The 26,820-nt window shown below is 48.0% G+C and overlaps 1 protein-coding gene across 3 annotated transcripts in view; it reads right to left on the bottom strand.

Moving 5' to 3' along the window:
* Positions 1 to 26,617, bottom strand: part of AP3S2 (adaptor-related protein complex 3, sigma 2 subunit) — a 90,234-nt gene extending 63,617 nt beyond the window's left edge. Inside the window, exons 1-7 of one of the 3 annotated variants that reach the window (XM_011948299.1) lie at positions 26,376 to 26,617; positions 24,365 to 24,440; positions 21,575 to 21,707; positions 17,054 to 17,260; positions 16,490 to 16,653; positions 1,934 to 2,025; positions 1,405 to 1,516 (exon numbers count right to left, since the gene is read on the bottom strand). In XM_011948299.1, coding sequence (XP_011803689.1) covers positions 1,405 to 1,516; positions 1,934 to 2,025; positions 16,490 to 16,653; positions 17,054 to 17,260; positions 21,575 to 21,707; positions 24,365 to 24,440; positions 26,376 to 26,467 — 876 coding nt within the window. In that variant the 5' untranslated portion in view covers positions 26,468 to 26,617. Of the gene's footprint in view, positions 1 to 1,404; positions 1,517 to 1,933; positions 2,026 to 6,808; positions 7,826 to 13,836; positions 15,072 to 16,489; positions 16,654 to 17,053; positions 17,261 to 21,574; positions 21,708 to 24,364; positions 24,441 to 26,375 lie in introns of those variants that run through there. The other 2 variants (XM_011948300.1, XM_011948301.1) reach the window with 2 other exon arrangements.
* Between the last annotated feature and the right edge of the window lie 203 nt (positions 26,618 to 26,820).

Raw genomic sequence — 26,820 nt, 5'->3', positions numbered from 1 at the left:
GCGTGAACCCGGGAGGCGGAGCTTGCAGTGAGCGGAGATCCCGCCACTGTACTCCAGCCTGGGCGACAGAGCGAGACTCCGTCTCAAAAAAAAAAAATTATCTCCAAGATGCATCTGTTTTAGATGGGTTCATCTTTATTTATACTTTTATGTATAAGTGAATACAATGTATGAAATTTTTAATTATCTTACAAAACTATATATTCAAAATTTCAATTTATTTGTTTCAAGATATATTTAGCTTTTAAACTTTTATCTTAACAAATTTTGTTGTAAGCATTTATTTATTTATTTATTTATTATTTACTTATTTATTTATTTTGAGATGGAGTGTCACTCTGTAGCCCAGGCTGGAGTGCAGTGGCGCGATCTCAGCTCACTGCAAGCTCCACCTTCCAGGTTCACGCCATTCTCCTGCCTCAGCCTCCCGAAGCTGGGACTACAGGCGCCTGCCACGATGCCTGGCTAATTTTTGGTATTTTCAATAGAGACGGGGTTTCACCGTATTAGCCAGGATGGTCTCAATCTCCTGACCTCATGATCTGACCGCCTCGGCCTCCCAAAGTGCTGGGATTACAGGCGTGAGCCACCGTGCCCGGCCTATTTATTTTTAATTTATTGTTTTTTTGAGACGGAGTCTCACTCTGTTGCCCAGGCTGGAGTACAGTGGCACGATCTCGGCTCACTGCAACCTCCACATCCCAGGTTCAAACGATTCTCCTGCTTCAGCCACCTGAGTAGCTGGGACTACAGGTGCATACCACCATGTCTGGATAATTTTTGTATTTTTAGTAGAGATGGGATTTCACCGTATTGGCCAGGTTGGTCTCAAACTCCTGACCTCAAGTGATCCACCCGCCTTGGTCTCCCAAAGTGCTGGGATTATAGGCATGAGCTACCATACCTGGCCTGTTGTTGTAAGCATTTAAAGTTTACATTTTATAGCTATAGAATTTTCTTTTCCACAATTGTTACTTAAGTTTTCAATGTAGCATCTATTTGAGTGTTTTCTACCTATGGGCTTATTCAAGTACTTAAAAGACGCTCATCTAGAATCTCACATATAAAATGATGAAATTATGCTAAATGAATAGTTCCCAAACTAGGGTCCCTACACATCTCAGTTTTCATGAAGGTAATAAAAACAATCTGAGAGCAGATTGTGGGCCACCATGTCCGGCCAAAAGTATACGTTTGTAAACGAAAACCAAGGGCAGTACAAGGGCTAGATAGAAACCAATAAATCTACAAGTGCTGAGGGTTTCTCAGGAGCTCTCCCAGAGCACCATCTGGTGGACGTCTGGCAACTTTTACCAGTATCAATAAGGAGATGGACACAAGGTTACTCAAAAATCCCGTGGAAACACTCTAAAGTTGCTGCCATCATTAGCTGACTACACATACCTGGATGAGGTCCAAGATTCCAAGTTCACTCTCTGACGAATCCACACAAAATACAAAGTAGAGGGTAGCATAGTGTCGGTAGATCAGTTTGTAGTCAGAGCCACCAATCAAACTGCAGAAGATGGGAAACATTTAAATGCCCACAGCTTAATTAAACACATCAAAAAGGCACCTTGTGCCAGAGAATGAGAAAGGGCCCACTGGAAAGGAGAAGGCCAGATGCTAGAAGCAGGCCATTCTTACTAGGTGAATGGCAACCAAGTTTGGCAGAGGTACCTAAAGCCACCTTACCTCACCTTTTCTCCTGCCTATCCTCCAGGGGACCAATCATCTAAATGAGTGATATCAGAAGCACAGTAATTGAACTGCGCCCCCAGAAAGAATTGTGTCTCTCCCTGAGCAGATCATGGTGAGACCAGTTAAAGTTGCATCAAGTAGCCACCTGACACTTGAGTACTGCCAGAAGATGCAATAATGAAGGGCACTCACAAGTGGATATATGGGGAGAAAAATGAAGCTGACAGTTTACCTTCCACCCTCCAAGAAGTTACAGATGTTGTCATCCCGCTTAAGGACTAGATGGAAAGTCTCTCGAACAATCTGCTGTTGAATTTCTTCTGGCTATGGAACAAAAAAGATAAGTGAATCAGTGGGCAGGCCTGAAAAACTACATCCCATCCATGGGGATGGACAAGGGAAGAAGTGTTTCTAAGCTGGGAACATCTAAACATTTAGTACTTGTTTCTAGAAATGATAAAAATGATGAGAAAAAATAAGAGTGAATCTATGAAAAATGGGTGACAAGGCTCTGATACAGGAATTAAGATAGGGTATATTTACCTAAATATCTAAGTCACTAACCATTACTGTCCTATAGGTAAGCTGATATTTAAACAAGAAAAGGAACATTGATAAACTCTCATACAAAGTCAGAGAATAACTAGAAGGCCTGATTCTGAAATATCTTGTCTTCCCCTGGAAAACATCTGTGACAAGTATATCATAAATCTCAACAGGTCAAACATTTTAAGAAGGTCAAGATGTGGGCCAGGTAGAGTGGCTCACGCCTGAAATCCCAGCACTTTGGGAGGCCGAGGGGAGCGGATTACAAGGTCAGGAGTTCGAGACCAGCCTGACCAACATGGAGAAACCCCATCTCTACTAAAAATACAAAATTAGCTGGGCGTGGTGGCACATGCCTGTAATCTCAGCTACTTGGGAGGCTGAGGCGGGAGAATTGCTTGAACCCAGGAAACAGAGGTTACAGTGAGCTGAGATCATGCCACTGCACTCCAGCCTGAGCAACAGAGTGAGACTCCATCTCAAAAAAAAAAAAAAAAAAAGAAGGTCAAGAAGTAATCACGTAAATGTTTTAAAAAGTTGTATTGGCAAATACAGCTGCCATCTTTTGTACTGGTAATATAGATACTACATATAAGATGCTGTGTTACTCATCAACAAAGTATTATTGAGAAAAATAGATCACAGATTAAAATTTTGATCAGAGAGCTACAAATAAAATGTTTTATTATTATTTTTTTAGATAGAGTCTTGTTCTGTTGCCCAGGCAGTGGTGCGATTACAGCTCATTGCAACCTCCAACCCTGGGTTTAAGCGATTCTCCTGCCTCAGCCTGCCCAGTGGCTGAGATTACAGGCATGTGCCACCATGCCCCACTAATTTTTGTATTTATAGTAGAGATGGGGTTTCACCATGTTGATCAGGCTGATCTTGAACTCCTGACCTCATAGTGATCCACATGCCTTGGCCTCCCAAAGTGCTAGAGTTACAGGCATGAGCCACCATGTCTGGCCTTATTTTTTCACTTACTACGTGCATAAGAAAGCTCAACTCTGATGAAATCACTTTGATAACTCACCTTTGATTTCTAATTATGCATATGAGTTTCAGAAGAAGTATGGTTAAAAAGGGTAACGAGAGGCAGAAACTAGCAATTAAGACAGAAAATAATTTAAAGCTCTAGACCATTGCTTCTCAAATCTTAATTTGCAATGAATTAGCTGTGAATGTTGTTAAAATACAAATTCGGATTTAGTAGGTATAGGTTAAATCCTGAGATGCAAGTCTAGTAAGCACCCAGGCAATACCATTTCTGCTGGTCTGGGGACCAAACTTTGAGTAACAAAGCATAAGAAAATCTTAAATTGGACTTGCCCCAGGAGTTAGAAAATAGGTTCAAGTAATTTTAATCCCTTTTTTTCTACAGCCCTGAATTTAGCTTTGAAAGGGTTAGTTATTTAAAAGAAACAGAGAGGGGAAAAAAACAGGGAAAACGTAATTGTGGGGAAATTACTTTGACTCACATGGGTATGGAATGGCTCACAGTATTTACTGAATGAATGAAAACTTGCTAATCATTGGTCACTACAAATTTGAGTAAATCAATCACTGTTTTCCTCATTTCCATTTAAAGAACAAAGCTCACAGATGACAGGATGCTGTAAGGAACTAAGTCTATGTACTGCAAAATACGAAACATGCTAAACATCAGCACTTTTTAAAACTGAAAATACATCTTTTTAACTAAAGCCTTTTATCTGACTCTGGGGGAAGCGGCAGCAGTGGGAAATGGTATGAAATGATGAGACTACCTAATTTCTAGTTCAGTAAAAAGGTAAACTACCAATTGCTTACATGCCTCAGTGATTTTAATAACTCCTCACATCATTTTAGTACTCTGTAGTTTTCAAGGTACTTTCATCTATGAGCTCATGAGGTCTTATAAAAATTATATGATCTCCAAAGATCCATGAATGGTCAATAAGCACATGAAAAGATGCTCAACATCATTAGTCATTTTGGAAATTGAAATCAAAACCACAATGAGCCAGGTGCGGTGGCTCACACCTGTAATCCCAGCACTTTGGGAGGCCAAGACGGGCAGATTACTTGCGGTCAGCAGTTCGAGACCAGCCTGGCCAAAATAGCAAAACCCCATCTCTACTAAAAATACAAAAATTAGCCAGGCATGGTGGCGGGCACCTGTAATCCCAGCTACTCAGGAGGCCGAGGCAGGAGAATAACTTGAGCCCGGAAGGCAGAGGTTGCAGTGAGCCAAGATCATGCCACTGCAGCCTGGGAGACAGAGAGAGACTCAGTCTCGGGGTAAAAAAAAAAAAAAGCCACAATGAAATACCACTTTACACCCACTAAAATGTCTTTAATCAAAAAATAAATAAATAAATAACGAATGGCAGGGATGTGAAGAAACTGGAATCCTTATACATTGCTGATGGAAATGTAAAATGGTGCAGCCACTTGGAAAGTTTGTCAAATAGTTTGCAGTTTCTCAAAATGTTCACCATAGTTACTATATGATCCAGCAATTCTACTCCTAGGTATATAACCAAGAGAAACGAAGTCATAAGTCCACATAAAAACTTGCACAAAAATGTTCATAGCAGCATTAGTTAGAAGAGCCAAAAAGCAGAAATATCAGCTTATAAACAATCAAAATATGGCATACCCATATAATGCAATATTATTCAGCAATAAAAGAAATGAAGATCAGATACATGCTACAACATGGATGAACCTTGAAAACATTATACTACATGAAACATGGCAGACACAAAAAAACCCACTTATTTATGATTTCATTTATATGCAACGGAATAGGCAAATTCCATTTGCCACTCTGGAGTAGGCAAATTCCATCTGCCACTCTGAAGTAGGCAAATTCCATCTGCCATTCTAGAACAGGCGAATTTAGAGGGAAAGAGACTCTCTAGGGCTGGGACAGTCATGGAGAAATAGGCAATGAGTGCTAATGGGCAGAGGTTTCTTTTTGGGGTGATGAAAATTATCTAAAATTGATTGTGGTGATAGTTGTGCAGCTTCGGTGAACATGATAAAAAACACTGAAGTGTCCCCTTTAAATAGGTAAACTGGGGCCGGACACAGTGGCTCACGCTTGTAATCCCAGCACTTTGGGAGGCTGAGTCCGGTGGATTGCTTGAGCCCAGGAGTTCAAGACCAGCCTGGGCAACTTAGAAAGACCCCATCTCTATAAGTAAGTAACATAAAATAAATAAGTAAACAGTATGGCATGTTAGTTTTATCTCAATAACCCTGTTAGAAAAAAACTAGGGGGGAAATCTGTATACACACAAATGCAAATACAAATAGTTATGTTGAATACTCATATTTTTACCTCGATGTAATCTACTTAATTAAAGGTAATCTAGCTTTAAAAATCTTATGAAGGAGTAAAATTAGTTTTTCATTTCTAATTGACAAAAGACAGAATAAAAGTCTGAAAAGGGTTTATTAACTTGTCAATAGACGCAACAGTAGAAAAGGTGGAGCTGAAGCCTGAATACGTTTTCTGACTCTTCCCCCTCTTCACTTTCACCAGTACCCCAATTATGTAACATTCTGAAACCCCGCCATGAAGAAATAAAATATTGGAAGACAAGAAGCAAATATTGATGTTTATGTGTTTGCAAAGGAACGTGTTGGGAAAATTCAATTTTACGTAATCACTTATTGAGCCCTTATGCAGCAGCATTTATAATTTCTCATCATGTTTCCACTTTTAAAATGATTTTCTTCAACCCTACAGAGTGAAGGGTATCTAGTCTCTGGAAAGTCCCAGCCAACACTGAAGCAAAATAATTTCTTTTTTTTTTTTTTTTTGAGACAGAGTCTTGCTCTGTGTCGCCCGAGCCGGAGCCGGAGTGCAGTGGCCGGATCTCAGCTCACTGCAAGCTCCGCCTCCCGGGTTTACGCCATTCTCCTGCCTCAGCCTCCCGAGTAGCTGGGACTACAGGCGCCTGCCACCTCGCCCGGCTAGTTTTTTTTTTTGTATTTTTTAGTAGAAACGGGGTTTCACTATGTTAGCCAGGATGGTCTCGATCTCCTGACCTCGTGATCCGCCCATCTTGGCCTCCCAAAGTGCTGGGATTACAGGCTTGAGCCACCGCGCCCGGCCGAAGCAAAATAATTTCAAATAAAGAACTTTTCCAGACCCTTTGGCTATAACAAAAACTTTCAGAAACTTAATATTTCTTCCTCATGAAACTGTGGTCAACAACCAAAACGATAACAGAACGTGACTTCAATCATTCAAGTTCTCAACGAGGCATACTCCCCACTGTCGCTTCTATCTCGTTCCCAGAGACCCAAGGGAAAATGTCACAAAATGGCACAGAAATGCAGGGATCCAGAAAAGGGTCAGAAAGAGCGGGGGCAGTAGGGCGGGAGACAGAATGCCTGGCACCGGCCTGCGCCCAGGTTAAGTGCTTAAGAAGGGTGAGGGTCATGCACGGTGCAGGAGCCCCAGGTGACCAAGGAGCGGTGTCCCCGGGCGCCGAGAGGCCAAAGAGGAGGGAAGAGATAGTGGGCACCCTCAACGGGCGTGGTGAAGCCGGGCCGCACTCACGAAACGCTGGTAGAAGCGGACTAGCCGCGGCTTTCCATGGTTGTTGAAAACCAGAATCGCCTGAATCATCTTTGCCGGCAACGATTCTCTCAGCACCCGCTACTCCCAGAAATCGCCTCCTTCCGCCACAACACGGCCACTTCCGGTTGGTGCGCTGCTGAAAGCGGCACTCGGAAACTTGGCCCCGGCACCCAGGAGCTTTAGAACCCAAGGGTCCGTCCTCTCTGACGCCCTGGAGAAGGCGGCGGGGTCCCCTGCGGACTGCAGGTGCGGATGCCCAGGAGCGTGGTCACCTCGACCAGCGTCGGTTGGCCGGTCAGGATGCGAATCCGGATCTATGTCCCTCGCCAAGACCTACGGGTGGCCCCAGAAGCCGGAACTTGACCACCAGCCGGGTTGCCAACACGGAGAGGCGGCGCGAGCTTGCCTTTATCACCGTCCGCTCCAAAACATGTACTCCCGCCTTCCCTTTAGCGCTCGCAGAACGTTCCGCGGAGTGGAGACGCTGGTCATTCGGCCGTTCCTCGGTTAAGGAACGTTTCGTTCATTTTTATTTTTTAGTATTACAATGCTACAGGGAATTACGTGGCTGTCGCTCCGTGCAGATGGGCTGTTCCTCCATGGTAGACGGTGAATGGTAGAATTAAAGAATTTTTAGTGCATTTCCATTTAAAATCCCAAATCAATCAAGTTCTTATTTTTGTTTGTTCTTTTAATGACCCAGTGTGGGTAAAGTGGAGCACGTTCGTATACTGCAGATGGAGCAGCGGATACAGCTGCAAATCGATCCAGAGGACTGTTTGGCAATATGGATCAGAAGCCTTTAAAATATATAACAGTCCGGGCCCGGTGGCTCACGCCTGTAATCCCAGCACTTTGGGAGGCTGAGGCGGGTGGCTCACTTGAGGTCAGCAGTTCGAGACCAGCCTGGCCAACATGGTGAAACCCCGCCTCTACTAAATTACAAAAATTAGCCGGGTGTGGTGGCGCGCGCCTGTAGTCCCAGACACTTGGGACTCAGATACCCCGATACTTAGTCCCAGGACTGAGGCAGGAGAATGGCTTGAACCCAGAAGGTGGAGGTTGCAGTGAGCCGAGATTGCGCCACTGCACTTCAGCCTGGGCGACAGAGGGAGACTCCGTCTCCAAAAAAAAAACTATATATATATACATTTAACATTAGACTCAGCGTTTCCAGCTCTGGAATTTATAATAAAATGATTGTGGATGTGTGAAAAGATGTAGCCTCAGGAACATACATTTCTGCCAGAGTATCTTTAGAACAGTAAAAAAAAACAAAAAAAAAAGAAAAAATATATATCTCAGCAGTGTTATTACAAGGGAAAATGAGAAAAAAATTATTACAAAAATGAGAAATTGGTTAAGTGTATTGTTCTACATGAATATGAGAAATATTAAATAGCTAATAAAAATCATGCTGGGAAAGATTTATGATGCAGAAGTGTTCATGACATCTGTTACGCCAAAAGATTACACGAAGTATGCACAGGGACAACCCACTTTGCACAGGATTGGAGGCAAATACACCAAAATATGAATAATGTATCTGATGGAATGGCAGAGTCAGGGTGTTTGATCTGTACAGGCCCCTGGAACCACACTGCCCTGATTCAAAGCATGGTTCTGCCGACTGCCTGGGCACCCTGGGCAAGTTTCTTCATCTGTAGAAAAGGTGTAATATCGGTTTCCTAAACTGGAAAATGAGTCTACTGACTGCAGACAGTTGTTATAAACACAAAAGGAGTTATTATAATATTTGTAAGCACTTGGAACAGTGCATGGCACATAACTGAGTACCACATAAGTGATTTAAAAACATCTTTGGGTGGTAGGATTATCAAGTTTTCCTTTTATTCCTTCAAAGAAATATGTACTACTTTTGCAGCCAGAGTTTTGGGGTTTGCTTGTTTGTTTTTCAGTGATAGGGTCCTACCCAGACTGGAGTGCAGTGGCACAGTCATACCTCACTGTAACCTCAAACTGCTGGCCTCAGGCGATCCTCCAGCCTCAGCCTCCCAAACCCCCACAATGCCTGGTCCAGTTTTTTTTTTTTTTTGAGATGGAGTCTCTGTTGCCCAGGCTGGAGTGCAGTGGCACGATCTTGACTCACTGCAACCTCCGTCTCCCGGGTTCAAACAATTCTTCTACTTCAGCCTCCCCAGTAGCTGAGATTACAGGCGCATGCCACCATGCCCAGCAAATTTTTGTATTTTTAGTAGAGATGGGGTTTCACCACACTGGCCAGGCTGGTCTCAAACTCCTGACCTCAAGTGATTCACCCATCTCAGTGTCCTGAAGTGCTGGGATTACAGACGTGAGCCACTGCACCCGGCATGGCCCAGTTTTTAAATAAATAAAAACCCAAAGTCAGTTGCATTGAAACTTGACAAAAATGTTTAAAATGTTGAGGAAAAATATCAAAGAAAATTCTGAAACAGAATTATGAAGAACAACTAGCTCTGCCAACTATTAAAACCTACTTTGATGGTTCAAATTGTAATTATAGGAAGACTAACTGAAATACTATAAATAATTTAGGCACAAAATAATTTTAAGATGTGATATAGGAGTGGGAAGGAATTCAGTAAATACTGTTAGGATAAACTGGTTAGCAATTTGAAAATAAGTAGTTAAGTATAAAACCAGATAATAACCTAAACAGAAGAAAACAAAATTGAGTAATATCCAAAAATCTGCATTAGCTTAGAAGCAATACAAATCACAAAACATCAACAGATATATAAAGATTTTTTTATAAAAAGAATTATTTAATGGAAGAATCGTTAAAATATGGCAAATGGTTACATTTAAAATACAAATAACTCTGATAAACTAAAGAGGTATCATTCCCCATCTCCCCAGTAGATAAATGGACAAAAAAACTGAATAACAAAGGGAGAAATACAGCTAGGAAAAGGAAAAAACGTTTAAGCTCACTATAAGTGGTGGGAAAGGCAAATTAAAATATATTAAAATAGGCTGGGTGCGGTGGCTCACGCCTGTAATCCCAGCACTTTGGGAGGCTGAGGCGGGTGGATCACGAGGTCAGGAGATCGAGACCATCCTATCTAACACGGTGAAAACGCATCTTTACTAAAAATACAAAAAAATTAGCCAGGCATGGTGGTGGGTGCCTGTAGTCCCAGCTACTTGGGAGGCTGAGGCAGGAGAAAGGCGTGAACCTGGGAGACGGAGGTTGCAGTGAGCCGAGATCACACCACTGCACTCCAGCCTGGGCGACAGAGTGAGACTCCGGCTCAAAAAAAAAAAACTACATATGTGTGTGTGTGTGTGTATAATTTTCACCTTATCCAAAATCATTTTAAAAATGTTTTCATACCCAGTTCTGACAAACGCAGCATAAAAATGGTTCTCCCCTACATTGCTGGTGAAATTATGGTTTAGAACAACTCTTTTGGGAAGCAATTTGGCAATATAACAAGAACTTTACAAAAGATTTCTAGATTCTCAGTAATATGACTCCTGGGAATCTGCTCCTAAAGAAATAACCCAAAAATATAGTTAGAGGTGGGGTATTAAGGGAACTATATAATTTTCAACATTTTTGGAAACAATCCTGTTAGCCACACAGGGATCAATTTAAATATCCAAAAGTTGGACCATGACGGAACTATCCAGTGGTAGCAATCTTAAAAATAATGGTTGCAGGTGGGCATGGTGGCTCACGCCTGTAATCCCGGCACTTTGGGAGGCTGAGGCGGAAGGATCACTTGAGGTCAGGAGTTCAAGAAAAACCTGGCTAACATAGTGAAACCCCGTCTCTACTAAAAATACAAAAAACTAGCCGGGCGTGGTGGTGTGTGCCTGTAATCCCAGCTACTAGGGAGGCTGAGGCAGCAGAATAGCTTGAACCTGGGAGGCAGAGGTTGCAGTGAGCCAAGATCGCGCCATTGCACTCCAGCTTGGGCAACAAGAGTGAAACTCCATCTCAAAAAAAAGAAGAAAGAAAAATGGTTACAAAGACTATGTAGCAATATGGAAAGTGATTATGTAACATTAATCGAAAAAGTAATATCAAATTTTATGTATGGGCATAATGTTACAACAACTACGTACAAGTATTATAGATGTTTTGGAATTTGTCTAGCAGGTTTTCCAGTTTGTACCAGAAAACCCCTATGCAAGTTTACAAAAACCAAAACTATGTACACAAATTACATGCTGAAAAACCCAAACACTAAAAATTATGAACATGACTGAGTGAAACTGAGTTTTTTTTCCCCTTTAAATATATTTCCTAAGTGCATTACTATTTATGGAGATTAGTTTAGTCCCTCAAAAATTCTTCCTATATCATTCAGGCACAGTGGCTCATGCCTGTAATCCCAGCACTTTGGGAGGCCGAGGAGCATGGATCACCTGAGGTCAGGAGTTCAAGACCAGCCTACCCAACATGGTAAAATCCCATCTCTGCTAAAAATACAAAATTAGCTGGGTGTGGTGGCACATGCCTATAATCCCAGCTACTTGGGATTACAGTAATACTCCTGCTGAGGCAAGAGAATCTCTTGAACCCGGGAGGTGGAGGTTACAGTGAGCCGAGACTGAGTCATTGCACTCTAGCCTGGGCAACAAGAGTGAAATTCCGTCTCAAAAAAAAAAAAAAGAAATTTCCCATATGAATGAAGCTCAGAGGATTCTCTTGGTTCCGTTTGAAGATACAAAATAACTGTCAATTTCCATCATTAGGCCCATGGTGAAAGGCAAGCTGGACACTGGTGGAAGAAAAGAAATTCAGATGGATAGAGGAAAGGGACCTCCCAACAAGAAAAGAGTCCAGGCAAGGCGATGGAAGTGGGAGAGTGGCCAGCCCCTCCATGGGACCAACACAGCCCTTCCCAAACTGTTTCTCAGAGCAGCTGTCCCATGAAATGCTCCTCACAAAAACGGGTTCTATGACCAAAGAAATGTGGGAAATACTTAATCATACCCTGTCCTGAAGAGTTACAGTAAATGTTAGTATAGTAAAAGCTCTGGGAAATCCTACAGAAATGTTTGAGTTTAACATTACGTTTGTTCCAACAAATTAGACCATAGAAACACCACCGCTTTTTGTTTCTAGCCCTATTAACAACCTGTGGAATATCCCTCGAGCTGGTCTGAAGGGATCGCTGCAGAGCTCTTAAGGAGGAAGCGAGCCAAGAAAGGAGGGTTGTGACATTGTGATGAGTTCTGAGTTGTATTAAGGAATTTGAACTTTTCATCTGGGGAGTAATAGGATCCAGTCTAGCTTCTGAAAGCTACCCCTGCCAGCCACATGGGGGCCCCTGAAAGCAAGGTTTCAGCCCTGCCATATTTGCTCAGCTCCCCACAGGTGTATCTAGGAAGGCTCCTGCCCTGGCTGGGCCTGCCCTAATGCCTGAGCCAGTCCGGACCACGGCAGGAGGTGCAGCAAAATCAGGGGCTTTGGCCTCACCATCTGCCCATGCAGATGCCCATGCGGCCTCTGAGCCACAGCAGCTTCCCATCTTCTCCCTTCCTAGTCCGTTGCATCAGTTTCCCTACCTGCTGAGCCTGGGACCCTATTCTTTCTTTCTTTTTTTTCCTTTTTTGAGGCAGAGTCTCACTCTGTCGCCCAGCTCACTGCAACCTCTACCTGCTGGGTTCAGGAAATTCTCATGCCTCAGCCTCCCTAGGCACTGGAACTACAGGCACGTGCCACCATGCCCGGCTACTTTTTGTATTTTTTGGTAGAGATGGGGTTTCACTGTGTTGGTCAGGCTGCTTTCGAACACCTGACCTCAAGCCTCAGCCTTCCAAAGTGCTGAGATTACAGGCGTGAGCTACTGCACCCGGCCCTGGGGCCCTGTTCTTATCATCCGCCCACTTGGTTTTCCCATCCCTAGGGAGCTGGTTTCAGTTCTCTATACTTCTTAGCCACAGGCTGGGCTCCTCCTAAACAGCAGGTCACCCAGAACCATAACATCACTACTTGTGCACCACAGCACTGCCACTCACCCAGAATCTGGGCATCATTCTTGACCCCTTCGTCTCCCCCTAGGTCCTGTTGATTTTGCCCCCTGAATGCCCCTCAAACCATTCTCTTCTTGTCATCTCCCCTGCCACTGCTATAGCCCAAACCCTCTAGCCTCTCACCCAGGCAACTGCAGCAGTCTCCTAAAGGAGCTCCTCGCCTCCAGTTGCTCTGCAGTCAAGTGACCTTTGAAACACAGATCAGATCTCACTCTTCATGGTATCACTGGCTTCCAGGATGTTAAGGATAAAGTCCCCAAATGCGTGAGGATGCCATGCCCAATCTCCAGCTTCATTTCAAACACCAGCCCCCATTCTCTGAGCTCCAGACACAATGGCCTTTCCCTTTCTGAAGCCCCTCCAAGACACCCCGCCTTTTTTGTTGCTTTAGGGCCTCTCCTATTGACACACTGGGCCTCCTTGTTTGGAATGGTGACCTGTACATATAAGTTTGCCATACCCTTTGGGCACAGTGCTTTAGACAGCAGGATGTCTAAAGACACTGGGTGACTGTAACCCCAGTCAGTGTCCCCAGATATCCTTCTGCTCAACCACCTCCCTGGCCACCCCCATGGTTGAGGTCCCAGCATGGCCTGCCTGTGAGAAAGTCCCATACAGACACAGAACACCAGTGAAGTGGCTACCACGTCTTCTGGCCCCGTTTCCAAGACCTTTCTTAAAAGTAAGGAAGCAGGGGACAGTGGAAGGAACATAAGGTTTGCTTTTGACAGCTCTGGGTTTGAATCCTGATTCTGCTACTCATTAGCTGTGTGACTCTGGGCAGGTTGCTTAACCTCTCTGAGACCCTTTTCCTGCTCTGTACTATGAATAGTCCAGTAGTTAAGAATGTGGGCTTTGAAATCTGGGTGCTTGGGTATAAATTCCTCTTGCCACTGTATACTATCCTAGAGCTCTGAGCTTTAGTCTCATGAAAAAATGGGGATAATCAGTACCTCATGGACTGTTGTGACAAGTAAGCTATCGCAAGTGCTTAGCACAAGTATGAGTAATTATTATCATGGAAATCATCCAGCATTGTGTTTGACACATTAGGGGCACTCCATAATTATTAGTTCACCACCACCCTCTCTTTTCCCAAGTCAAGCAAGATCCACATGCCAAAGTCCTGATGACACGGAGACTTCAACCCCAGGTCTCTTCACAGATCTGGGTGCGGGTATACTACCCAAAAAGGCAATGTTCACGACCCAAGATAAATGGCTTCCTTCTCATAGGAACATTGCTCAGCTGAAAGGCTGTTCATACCTGACAATAACCCAGTAAGGGCAGAGGAATTCCTTTCTGAAGATTTACTCATTCATTAAAAGTCCTCCAGGTATAAAACAACAACAAAAAAGGTATTCTCAAAACTGTAGCCTGGCAGAGTGAGTCTAAGAGATGCAGACCAGCCAGCCACACCTAGGAACACTGTTGGCCTCTCTGGGAATGCTGTTGGCCTCTCTGGGAATGCCATCTACCAGGAAAGCAGCCAGGGATGTCAGACGACAGGAACCCCCGAGGTGGCATGGGATCAATGGGGGAATAAAGACCTGGCAACTCGGGAGGCGGGGGGAAGGTACAGGGGACACGGAGGCTTGAAGCAGGATAGTAGAGGCTACAACACGGAGTGCTAAGGAGGGGGCGGGTGGGGAAGGAAAGCAGGAAACAATGAGAACAGAGGAAGAGCCCTGCTAACTTCTCTCAGCCGCTCTGCATTTAGACAAGGGATATTTCCCATTCTGCACCACTACTAGGTCTGGTTACTCTCGGGCTGCCCTAGGGTCTCTCCCACCACCTGCCTCCAAAAACCAGGCTGCTATCCAGGGCGAGGGTCAACATGAGGCCGGGTGCGGTGACTCACACCTGTAATCCCAACACCTTGGGAGGTGGAGGTGGGTGGATCACTTGAGTCCAGGTACTTGAGACCAGCCTGGGCAGCACAGTGAGACCTCCATCTCTAATTTTTTTTTAAAGGGTCATCATGTAATGTCTAGGAAGGCTAGACTCACATGCAGGGAGGGGCCCTCCGTGAGCCACAGCATGGGGCCCCCCCACCAACACAGTGGTCATGGGTTTGGTTTTAGCAGAGCTTGTTCAAAGAGTATTCCAAGATGGCTGTGGGGAAGAACCAGGTAAGACTTGGCTGACTGTTCTCTCCAGCTCCAGAGTAGAAGTTCATGGAAGAAATTCTCAACAATGCTACAGAAGGTGCTGGTGCCCCCAGAGGCAGCCACATCCCTCAGTCATCCTGGAGAAATCCAAAGGGTAAAGAGATGTAGAGAGAGCACATGTCATAAACGTCGCTGCAAGTTATCAGACAAACAAGAGTTCAATCGCGTGGTACCTGCGGGGCCCATGAGTGCTTGCCTGGGCCTCACCTCATTAGAGTTGGCCTGGCAGCTCCAACAGCTCTTGGACTGTTTTTCAGTCCAAGACTTGTTTTATGAAGACAAAAAGGAATTCAGACACTCTGATTTGCGTGCCCTTGCTTTCTCTGGCAAAAGACATCATCACCATCACCTAGATAGAGCATTTTTCTGTGACTTCTTTGCTTTAAATGTTCATTTTGAGGCCAGATGTGGTGGCTCAAGCCCGTAATCCCAGCACTTTGGGAGCCTGAGGCAGGTGGATCACCTGATGTCGGGAATTCGAGACCAGCCTGACCAACATGGAGAAACCCCATCTCTACTGAAACTACAAAATTAGCCAGGCAAGGTGGCACATGCCTGTAATCCCAGCACTTTGGGCTTTGGGAGGCTGAGGCAGGAGAATCGCTTGAACCTGGGAGGCAAAGGTTGTGGTGACCTGAGATCATGCCATTGCACTCCAGCCTGGGCAGTAAGAGTGAAACTCCGTCTCGAAAAAATAAAATAATAAGTGTGCATTTGGGGGCCTTTTGACATCAATTCAACTCTTTGGGTAAAATATATTTCAGAAAAACAACTGTGAACCTGGGCAACATGGCAAGACCTCGTCTCTACAAAAAATAAAAAAATTAGCCAGGCATGGTGATGCATGCCTATAGTTCCAGCTACTTGGGAGGCTGAGATGGGAGGATCACTTGAGCCCAGGAGTTTGAGGCTATAGTGAGCCATGATCATGCCACTGTGCTCCAGCCTAGGCAACAGAATGAGACTCTGTCTCCAAAAAAAAGAAAAGTGAAAAGAAAAGCAACTGTGAATAGGCTGAGGATCAATGAGGGGACTGACTGTCAGCAAAAGAAAAACCAGTAAGGACCAGGTCAGCCATTCTCCAGACACTTCAGGGAAGGAGCCCAAACCAAAGGAGGAAAAACTACGCATTCAGTTGTTCAACTGCCTCAGCATTATTAATATATCCACCTGAAGTAGAAATGTTTTGAGACTTAATGACCATCATCAATATCCCTCTGTACCCCCTTCTTCCTACCACTTGGGAATCTTTGGGGCATAGTTAGGTTCACAGCCACCTACAAGGAAGGTCCCAGGTTGTCATTCTTCATACCTTAAAGGAATTTTCCTGATGCTAACACACTCCCAGGTGTTTCACAGAATTCCACCAAAGCTGGGGGGTAAGATTCTTCTGTTGTCTTCTCATCCTAGCCACAACCTCAACCAGTATGTCCCATACTCCTGCCAGGAGATTCAACTGCACCAACACCAGGTGCACAGTTCCCCAGTGACCTACCCACTCCTCGTCCTCTGCCCCGTCCCCCTGCTCTCGGATCTCCGCTGCAGCCCCCTCCGAACACTTTTGGGCCATGATGTTGTCTGTCCAGGATGCCCCTGTCTTTCCATCACCAGCGAAATTACACTTTGTCACTGTTCCAGCCTCAAGTTTGGCCAGTGAATCTGAAAGAAGAGATGAAGTTGAATGTCCTCTGTCCCTGTGGTGGAAACATAGCGAGGGCTGGGCCCATTCTGGTGGGGTCCCCTAGGCCTGGGTTAAGCCACTGTTTTTTCCAGGCCTAGATGTGGTCAGTGAATCCCTGGGTGGGACCCCCAAGGTATGGGTGTGGAGAGGTTGCTCACAGGAACCATGGGATTGGGTGGCACCTGGGGATCCAGGCTGTCGAGCCTAATGGCCCTAGGGCACTTGTGCAGGGATTTAGGAGTAAACCTCCAGGGCTTGGTTGTGTCCCCACGGAGGCCAGACCTTGCCTGCTCCCATGAGCTCTAGACATTAGGGAGGCCGAGAGCTCCCATGGGCCACACAGGAATGGTGGGCCACAGTGAGGGTTGCACTGCTCACCCAGGAAGGGACCATCGCCCCGAGTCTTCAGCCGTACCCCGGCCCCCAGCTCAAGCTCCATTGCCTCCATCTCCGACTCGGGCATCCAGAACGCCACTGTGTGGTCGGGGGCGAGGCTCTCTGTCAGTGCCAGCAGCTCTGGCTTGTTGACCAGCCCCTTTAGCGCCTCGGGCGTGAGCCTGTCAGTGTCCCCCTTGGCTTCCACCTCTGCAGGCACAGAGCACAAGAGGGTCATTATCACTGTGGCAGCAAGCACATCTGGAGGGCCTCTCAAGAGCCAGGTGAGGGCTGAGTGGTTCCAAGCTCAGTCACCCGCAGGCTGGGACTCGGTGCCCATTCTGCGAGTCCTCAACAAGGAACTCCACAGCAGAGGCGGACAGGCATGGGCTGGGGACAGGCAGCCTGGTGCAGATTTGGGCTCCACAATAACTTGGGCAAGTTACATCACCTCTCTGTACCCGAAAAATAGGATAAAATCGGTACCTACCTGACAGGACTGACATGACATATAAAGGAAATAAAGCACATAGCACAGCGCCTGGCATGTGGACCCCTCAGTGAGCGTTCATATGTTTTCACTATTCCCATCTTACAGATGAGAAAACCAAGGCTTAGAGAGGTTCAGTAATTAGCTCAAGGTCACATAGTAGTAGAGGAGGCAGGATTCAAAGCACCCCAACACAATTCCATCTTGAGACCCCGGTGGCCAGGAAGGGTTCTCTCCAAGCCCTCAGGGTCTCCTTGGCTGGGGTGAGGTCTACTGGAACCAGGAGTAAACTCTGGTAGTCCCCCTCCTCTTTCCTGTTCCTGGCAGAGTTCATGGGCTAAGGGAGGAGTCCTAAATCCAGGTGCTGGACTAGGGGAGGGGCACTCCTGGACTGTGAAGTGGGCCCAACCTCACAGGGCTGGGTGTTCACAAGGCCACACCCCAGCACAGCAATCCCGGAGCTTGTCCCACAGACTGCCTGCGCCACGCCAAGCCCAGGTGGCCGAACTTTGCTGAAGAACATCCCAGTCAACCCATGAACACATTTCATGGAGCACATTTCATTCATGGGGTACAACCTCAGCCGACCTCTGTCAGGGATGCCTTCTGAGGCTGCACAGGTGGCTGCCCCCACAGGACCGCTCCATTCTCCTCAGCCCTCTGCCCGACACCCGCTAGACAGAGCATCTCACCTTCTTTGCAAGGTAACAGAAGCCATCAAGTGGGGCCTCTCACTTCCCCGACACCACTTACCTGTCAACTCACTTTTTTTTTTAGATGGAGTCTCACTCTGTCACCCAGGCTGGAGTGCAGTGGCGCAATCTCAGCTTATTGCAACCTCTGCCTCCTGGGTTTGAGCAATTCTCCTGCTTTAGCCTCCCGAGTAGATGGGATTACAGGTATGCGCCACCACAACTGGCTGATTTTTGTATTTTTGGTAGAGACGGGGTTTCACCACGTTGGCCAGGCTGGTCTCAAACTCCCGACCTCAGGTGATCCACCCACCTCAGCCTCCCAAAGTGCTGGGATTACAGGCGTGAGCCACCACGCCCAGCCGTCAACTCACTTCTGACCACACAAAACATCTCCTCTTTCCTTCAGTCTCAAAGGATAGGAGGCCTCTCCTCCTGCCTCAAGCCAGCTCCTCTATCTGGGCTGCAGACCCCTTCCCACCTCCTGAGGACCTGTCTCTCTCTCCCCTACTCCTTGACCTTTCCTCAAGGCCTTCCTGCATTCTGGCTTTGACACCTACTGCTCCAGACCCCATGTACCCCCACCAGAGTCACCGATGAGCTCTTAACCTGAAAACCTCTTGGATGCTCCATATCTCAGACCTAACTAAGCCTTGGGCAGTGCCTGACCCCACTGCTAGCTTCTCACGCCTGTTCCCCTTGGCTTCGAGGGGCTTTAGAGACATGACACCTTCCCCATCCCTCGGACCTTTCAGTGGCTCCATCTCCTGCTCTTCCTTCTCCATCCACCTCCCATTGTTGTTGTTTCCCAAGACAACCTCCTGGGCCCACTTCTTTTCTCCTCCTGGGTAACTTGGTCCACTTCCGTAGCTTCAATACTCTCAATGTGCTGCAGCCCAGTTCTCTCCCCAAGTTCTAGAACTGTCCTCCAAGGCCTCAGTGGACCTCTACCCAGCAGTGCTCCTGGCAACTCAAACTCGGTGTGTTCCAAACAGATCTCCTCCACACAAACCTCTCACTCCTCCATTCCCCCGAGCCTGGCACCCATGCCCAACTTCTGGCGTCATCACGACTCCTTCCTCTTCCTCCCCAGTAGCCAAGCCAACAGGCCACTGTGCCTCCTCTAGCTTGAGCTGCTCCAGTCTCTGCACCCCCACTGACACGTCCTTAATCCTGGCCTTCTTATCTCTGTCCTAGGTGACCATAACACCTTCTTCACAGGCCTCGCTGGGTTCCAGGCTATTTGCCTCCCTGGGGATTTTCAAACACAGACCTGATCACATCACCTGCCTACTTAAAACCACTCACTACAGGGCTGCCCCCTACCCTCGGTTAGAGTTGAGCTCCTCAGTGTCCGCTCCTCCTGCTGCCTGCCCTGCATGGCTTCTCATACCTGGATCAGGAACTCTTCAACTTCCAGGCATTGGGCACCCTCTGTCTCTCTGAAACACCCTGCAAATCCCTGGCACCTGGCTGACCTCTGCTTATCTTTCAGGATTCAGTCCTGGTATTCCCTGCTCCAGGGCGTCCCCAGTCATGCCTGCCTGGGCTCAGCGCCCTTCACAGGATCCAGGCCCAGGCCTCTCCATCTCCTCTACTGGACCGAGAACATTTCAAGTATATGACTGGGTTTTGTTCATCCCTGGACCCCTCAGTATGTGGCACAAGGGCTGGCACATGATATAGATGATCCCTAATGTTCAGAGAGTCAATGAGTAACTGAAGGTATGAATGAATAAAGTGATAGCATCCCACTCAACCTCAAAACCTTCTCACCCAGGGGCAGACAGCAAAGAGGCCCTACCAGAGATAAAATTAGGAAGAAGAACAAGATCATGGAGGGTCTGCTATGGTCAGAATGTATCCCCCAAAATTCATATGTTGACAGGAGGCTGAGGCAGGACAATCCCTTGAGCCCGAGAGGTGGAGGGTGCAATGAGCCAAGATCGAGCCACTCACTCCAGCCTGGGTGACAGAGCCAGACTTTGTCTCAGACAGAAAAAGAAAAGAAAAGAAAAACAAAGAGACAAACTCAGCTGTCTTTCCTCCACTGACGGAGTATGGACATAATGCCTAGAAGTAAAGTGGCCACTGAAAAGTATTATTATTAGTAGTAGTAGTATTATTTTTTTGAGACAGAGTCTCACTCTGTTGCCTAGGCTGGAGTGCAGTGGTGGGATCTCGGCTCACTGCAATCTCCACCTCCAGGGTTCAAGCGATTCTCCTTCCTCAGCCTCCCAAGTAGCTGGGATTACAGGTGCCTGCCACCATGCCCAGCTAATTTTTGTATTTTTAGTAGAGATGGGGTTTCACCATGTTGGCCAGGCTGGTCTCGAACTCCTGACCTCAAGTGAGCCACCCACCTCGGCCTCCCAAAATGCTGGGATTACAGGCGTGAGCCACTGCACTCACCCTAAAATTTTTTACAAAAGAAAAAAATCATGTTGAAACTTAATCACCAACGTGATAGTATTAAGAGGTGAGTCCTTTATGAAGTGAGTAGGTCATGGCATATGAGTGGGATGAGTGCCTTTACAGAAGAGGCTGAAGACAGAGCTGCCTTGCCTTCTGCCATGTGGAACTCAGCAAGAAGGCGCCGTCTCTGAAGCACAAAGCAAGATCTCACCAGAGACTGAATCTGCTGGCACCTTGACCTTGGACTTCCCTGCCTCCAAAACTGTAAGCAAGACATTTTTGTTCTTAAGCAGGTGCGGTAGCACACACCTACAGTCCCAGCTATTCTGGAGGTTGAGGAGGGAAGATCACTTGAAGACTGTAGTGCGCTATGATTGCACCTGAGAATAGCCACTATATTCCAGCCTGGGCTACATAGCAAAATCCAGCCACTAAAAATGCACAAAGAAATAAAAATTTTTTAAATTAAGAATAAATACAATAAACAAACACATTTCTGTTGTTAATAAATCACCCAGCCTAAGGTATTTTGTTACATAACATGCATGGACTAAGAGCCCAGAACCTAATGAGGATTTGGGCAGTAAAACGGAGACCGCCTAGGGCCTGGCCTGGGCTCTGCACAAAGGCAGTTAGAGCCCAAAGCCAGGTTTGTGGGTGATTCTGCCAGACACAGGAAATGGCAGGAGGTGGGAAGGCCAGCCTGGCCCCTGGGATGGAGGGGAGGGAACGGGGATCCTCTGAGTGAATGGGAGGCAGGAAGGAGTCCAGCCCCAGGGGTGGGTGGGGAAGCCTCAGGCCACACACGGGGCTTCAGCATCAAGCAGGATGAGAAGTCACTTTCCAGGGGCCAAGAGGCTCAGAAGACAAAGGCTGCCACACTGCAGGAGAGCCCTGAGGGAGGGAGGAAGGGCAGAGGATACCTACTGTAGGATGACATGAGGAAGCCCGTGTTCACCTTCCTGGTGGCGCTGAAGTTGGGCTCGATTTCATTTCCCTTGGCGTCGAATTTACGGCGATGGATGTGACCAGGCCGGATATACAGCACAAAGTAGCGCTCCTGGGGCCAGGCAGACAGAGAGTGAGGGAGGCGGCCTCATCCCACAACACACACATTCTGGGCTCTGGCTGCAGCCCTGCCAACCTCACATCTACCCTGGAAGCCCACCTCAGCTCCAAAAGATGTTCACGCTAGACAGATGCCCCAACCCCACCAAATATTTATTCATTCATGGATTCACAAGAGCACCTGCCACATATAATGAGCCCTGCTAGAAGTTCCTAACAGGGCAAGCCCAGGGCTTCCACACAGCCAAAGACAAAGAGTATATACAGAAAACCATAACTTGGGCTGGGCGCAGTGACTCACGCCTGTAATCCCAGCACTCTGGGAGGCCGTGGCAGGCGGATCACGGGGTCAGGAGTTCAAGACCAGCCTGACCAGCATGGGGAAACCCCGTCTCTACTAAAAATACAAAAAATTAGTCAGGCATGGTGGCAGGTGCCTGTAATTCCAGCTACTCAGGAGGCTGAGGCAGGAGAATCGCTTGAACCCAGGAGACAGAGGTTGCAGTGAGCCGAGATCATGCCATTGTACTCCAGCTTGGGCAACAGAGCAAGATTCCGTCTCAAGAAGAAAAGAAAGAAAAAAGAAAGAAAATCGTAACTCAGCCAGGCAAGGTGGCTCATGCCTGTCATCCCAGCACTCTGGAAGGCCAAGGTGGGTGGGTCACTTGAAGTCAGGAGTTCGAGACCAGCCTGGCCAGCATGATGAAACCCTGTCTCTATCAAAAATATAAAAAATTAGCGAGGTGTGGTAGCATACGCCTGTAATCCCAGCTACTCAGGAGGCTAAGGCAGGAGAATCGCTTGAGCCCAGGGGGCGGAGGTTGCTGTAAGCTGAGATCATGCCACTGTACTCCAGCTGGGGTGACAGAATGAGACTCCATCTCAAAAAAACAAAACAAAACAAAATCCATAACCCAAGTCCGAGGACCCCAAATACCATGGAGCAGGAATGGGTGCTGCCAAGGTGCAATGGAAAGGGCACTGAAAAGGAGCCCTGGGTGAGGGTAGCCACTCTGCCCCTTCCAGCAGATGCAGTGCGTGGGACAAGCCACTCAGTTGCCCCATCACATGGGTATAACGTGATATCTGTGTTTAAGAATATTATGAGGGTTCAACGAGATAACAGAGGGGCAAGCACAGTGCCAAGCGTGAAGTCTGCTGTAAATGCTGTTTGCCAGTTGTTCAAGGCAGGTGGGTGAAATGCTCCCAGGGCCTGAAGAACAGGTGGCCACTTCCTGGTAGAATCAAGAAAGATGAAGTCTTGGAGGGTGAGGAAGTCTGCCAACTGTGGGAATAAGAAGCCATAGGAAGAACATTAAAAGCCTGGGACAGTATAGGAAATGAAAGCCAAGAGGCCCCTGTGCATGTTTGAGCCACGCAGGGCACCTGGAGGCCTTCTGGGAGCCCAGGCTGGGAAAGCAAGTGAGCTTGGTTCAGGACAGGCCTTGAGTTGGCATTTGGAGTTTGGATTTTATCTGATGGACAAGGAATCCTGAAAGGTTTCTGAGCAGCAGTGAGACCCTCAGATATGTATTTCTGGAAAGACACTTGTCCTGTTGGCAGCAGGGCAGGGATGAGCTCTGGGGACAGCCAGAAGGCAGAGGGACAGGTGCAAGGTTTTATCAGGACAGGCTGAGGGCCCATCTGAGGTAAGCAGCCATGGAAAGAGGAAGGGAAGGCAGGGGAGGGGGAGGAATGGGCAAGGGAGGAGCCCAGTAGGACCTGGCATTGCTTTCCTGGGGAGGAGACAGTGAGGGTTCGCAGCCTGGTGGCTGGGAGGGCAACTGAACCATCACCAGGAATGGAACTCAGAGGAGGCAAGTTTTAAGAGGGCCTAGGAGAAGGCCCTGCCTGAGGGCAGCTGAGGCAAGTAAGCCCCGTATCAGCATGGAGACACTGCTGGGCTCTCCTGGGCAGGCTGGCTAGGGGCTCTGAGGGGTGTTCCCACCTGCTGACTGTGTGCTAAGGAGGGGAAGGTGCAACAAAATACACCTGACATGAAAACAGTGCTGAGTGTTCTCGTGGGGTATAGGAGGGACATGCAGGCTCCATGTAGCACCAGGCCTCTGGCCCTACTGGAGGGGACAGTTTTAGAGACCCAACTCAGTTATAGAGACCAAGGAGATAAGGTGGTCAGCACATCTAGGTGGGGCTATTTGAAAGGGGAGTGGAAAGTCAGAACTAGCACTCAGAAAAAAGACACAGGTTAGTAGTGGATGGTGAATGCCAGGTGTACCCACAGACACCTGAGATGGGGTGGTGATACAGGGCATGACCCCAGGAGGCTGAGAGGGCAAAGGCAGCCAGGACAACAACATGGGAACTGAAGCCCCAGACAGTGTCTGAGTTTGCATTCAGGCAAGACTGGGGTTTACGGCCTGGTCCGCCTTCTCAACCATGACCCAGGCACTTCTGGCAAGAATACAGGCCCTCCCACCTGTCTGCTGCCCAACACAGCCTTAAACTATTCTCCTTCCAGCTGGTGGTCTCATTTGGCTGTAAATCTCCTGACCTACTTCCCACTTGCTTTCTAAGCCCATCAAGAATCCCCACTCATGGCACTGGAAGGACCCAGCACAAGGAGATGCCACAGTGGGTAACGACCGTGAAGTCAGTGCCTTCTAGCTAGCGCTGAGGAAGCATCCTCACCTTCCTGCCATGAGCGTCCAAGATGCTGTGCCGAGACACATCGATCAGTGCTCCCTCCAGCAGGACACCATTTCCCCTGGGGATGAATGAGAAAGAAAGGATAGTCGGTTCTGTCACTCCTCAGCAAATCTCACCTGCGTCTCCTATTCACCCAACCCTGAGCAGGCTGGGTATTGAGCAGTTCCCTTTCCCGTGCTTCCCACATAGGGGTCTCCAACCCTGCAAGGGTCCCAAAGGCTGGGGCATTGCCCAGACGCCAGGAGGAACCTTGTCAGGCTGTCCTAAGATCAAGTTACGGCCCCCTCCTACAAGGCCACTGGGAGTTACCGGAACCAGAGTCTCAGTCTTATCTACAAAATGGGGAGGAAAACAGCCACTTCACTCGTTCCTCTGATGATGACACAAGATCATGTGTGTGAAGGCGTTTTGTAAGCTATTAAGTGCTTACTAAATATAAAAGATTTTACTTTTTTATTGGGCCAAATGTGGGGGTAGGTATCTAAGCTGCAATAAGCTATTTTCCCTTTCCACCTGTTTTTAAACACTCTCATATTCCTGTTCTCATTCATATCCAGGTGGTCATTAACCCGAGGAAAAGGTTATTTCTGAGAGGTGAAGAAACCAAAACTCAGAAGTCTGGGACTAGCGCAAGATCACACAGTCCTTCACTGAGGGGAAGTGGACCCCTGGCTTCCTGACTCTGGTTTTCATAAAAGCAGAACCTGGAGGCTTCCTTTTTTGCATCCACAGAAATGGAGAAGGGTGGGGACAGCTGAAGATGACAGTGGAAGAGGGATGGAAGTGGGAAGTGAAAACTCTACCTAACTTGTCTCTATCCAATCCATCCCCACTACCCCACCCCCGCAATTATTTTTCTAAATATTTAACTGACAAACACTGTATATATTCAAGGTGCACAACGCGATGATTTAAGTACACACTATGTAATGATTACCACAAATTAATGAACACACCCACCAGACCCCATGCTGTACATTAGATCCCCAGAAATTGTTTATTCTATAACTGAAAGTTTGTACCCTTGATCATTTCCCCACCCCCATATCCCCTGGCAATCGCTGTTCACTGTTCTACTGTTTCTTTTCTTTTGACAGAGTCTCGCTCTGTTGCCCAGGCTGGAGTGCAGTGGCACAATCTCACTGCAACCTCTACCTCGCAGGTTCAAGCGATTCTCATGCCTCAGCCTCCCAAACATTTGGGATTACAGGTACCTGCCACCACGCCCGGCTAATTTTTGTATTTTTATTAGAGACAGGATTTCACCATCAGGCTGGTCTGAAACTCCTAACCTCAAGTGATCCACCTGCCTTGGCCTCCCAAAGTGCTGGGATTACAGGCGTGAACCACAGCGCCCGGCCTGTTCTGCTGTTTCTATGGTTCCACCCTTTTATAGATTCCACAAACGAGATCACACAGTATTTGTCTTTCTGTGTCTGGCTTATTTCACTTAGCACAATTCTTTAGTGCAATTGTAAATGGAATGGTCCGTTCAGCCTCATAACCCTGTGACGACAGGGCCTGGTCCTCCAAATCCTCCTCACCTAGGCAGGCCCTGCTCTGGACCAGCACGCCCGCTGTTCCCGCCACAGCACGGCCAGTGTCCCTTCTGGGGCAGGGCATGAGCCTGTGCAAAAGCAGCGCGGCAAGTAGCTGGAGTTTATAGTTATGGGGGTGGGGTGGGGCCGGAGGTCGGCGTGAGGCAAAGCACAGCCTTCCGAGACCTGTCTAGGGGCCGGGACCCTCTCTCCTGTCTGGGGTTCGGGACCCTCTCTCGAGGGCAGGAGGACAGGCGGGGAGCTTTAAGCCGATCTGTGTCCTGGGGTCGCAGGACGGGCGCGGTGGCAGGGGGGCCGGGGGGGGGTGGACTGGAGGCGGAGAGGCGGCTTTGGCAACCCCAGTTTTCCTCCACCCGCATCCCATTCCCCGATCCTGGAGCGGGGTTCGAGCCGGGGCAGGGGAGGCCGACCCGACGCCGTGCGCCCAGGCCTACCCCTGGTGGGCGGCGGGGTCCCAGGCCCCTGGTAGCCGGACGCTCTGCACCGCCTTGTTCCGGAGCGCGCCGTCATGGTAGATGCGGCTCATTCTCCCGACCGCCCAGGCACCCGCGCACAGAGCCGGCGCACTGGGCTGGGGGCGCGGCGCGGGAAGCGCTGCAGGACGCGCTGGGGACCCGCGATTCCCAGCCGGCGGATCCGGGAATGGCGCGGCCCGGCCCTCGGGCGTTCCTCGGCGGGATTTAAAGGGACCGAGCTCCATTCCTGCCCGCCAGGCCGCGCGCGGCAGGGGTTGGGCTTCCGGGAGGACCCTGGCTGGGGGTTTAGCACAGTGGGGCAGAAAGGCCATGCCTTTCTCGTCTCCCTCTCTTCCTCATTCCTAGAGGAAGATCCCTGCCCCAGCACACGCAAAAAGGGAAATTGAGGCCCCGAGATCCTATT

Source organism: Colobus angolensis, unplaced genomic scaffold, assembly GCF_000951035.1.
Source record: "Colobus angolensis palliatus isolate OR3802 unplaced genomic scaffold, Cang.pa_1.0 Scaffold278, whole genome shotgun sequence".
Classification (NCBI taxonomy): Eukaryota; Metazoa; Chordata; class Mammalia; order Primates; family Cercopithecidae; genus Colobus; species Colobus angolensis.
Note: the sequence above shows the minus strand (reverse complement) of the source record. Positions and strands in the feature narration are given on the sequence as shown.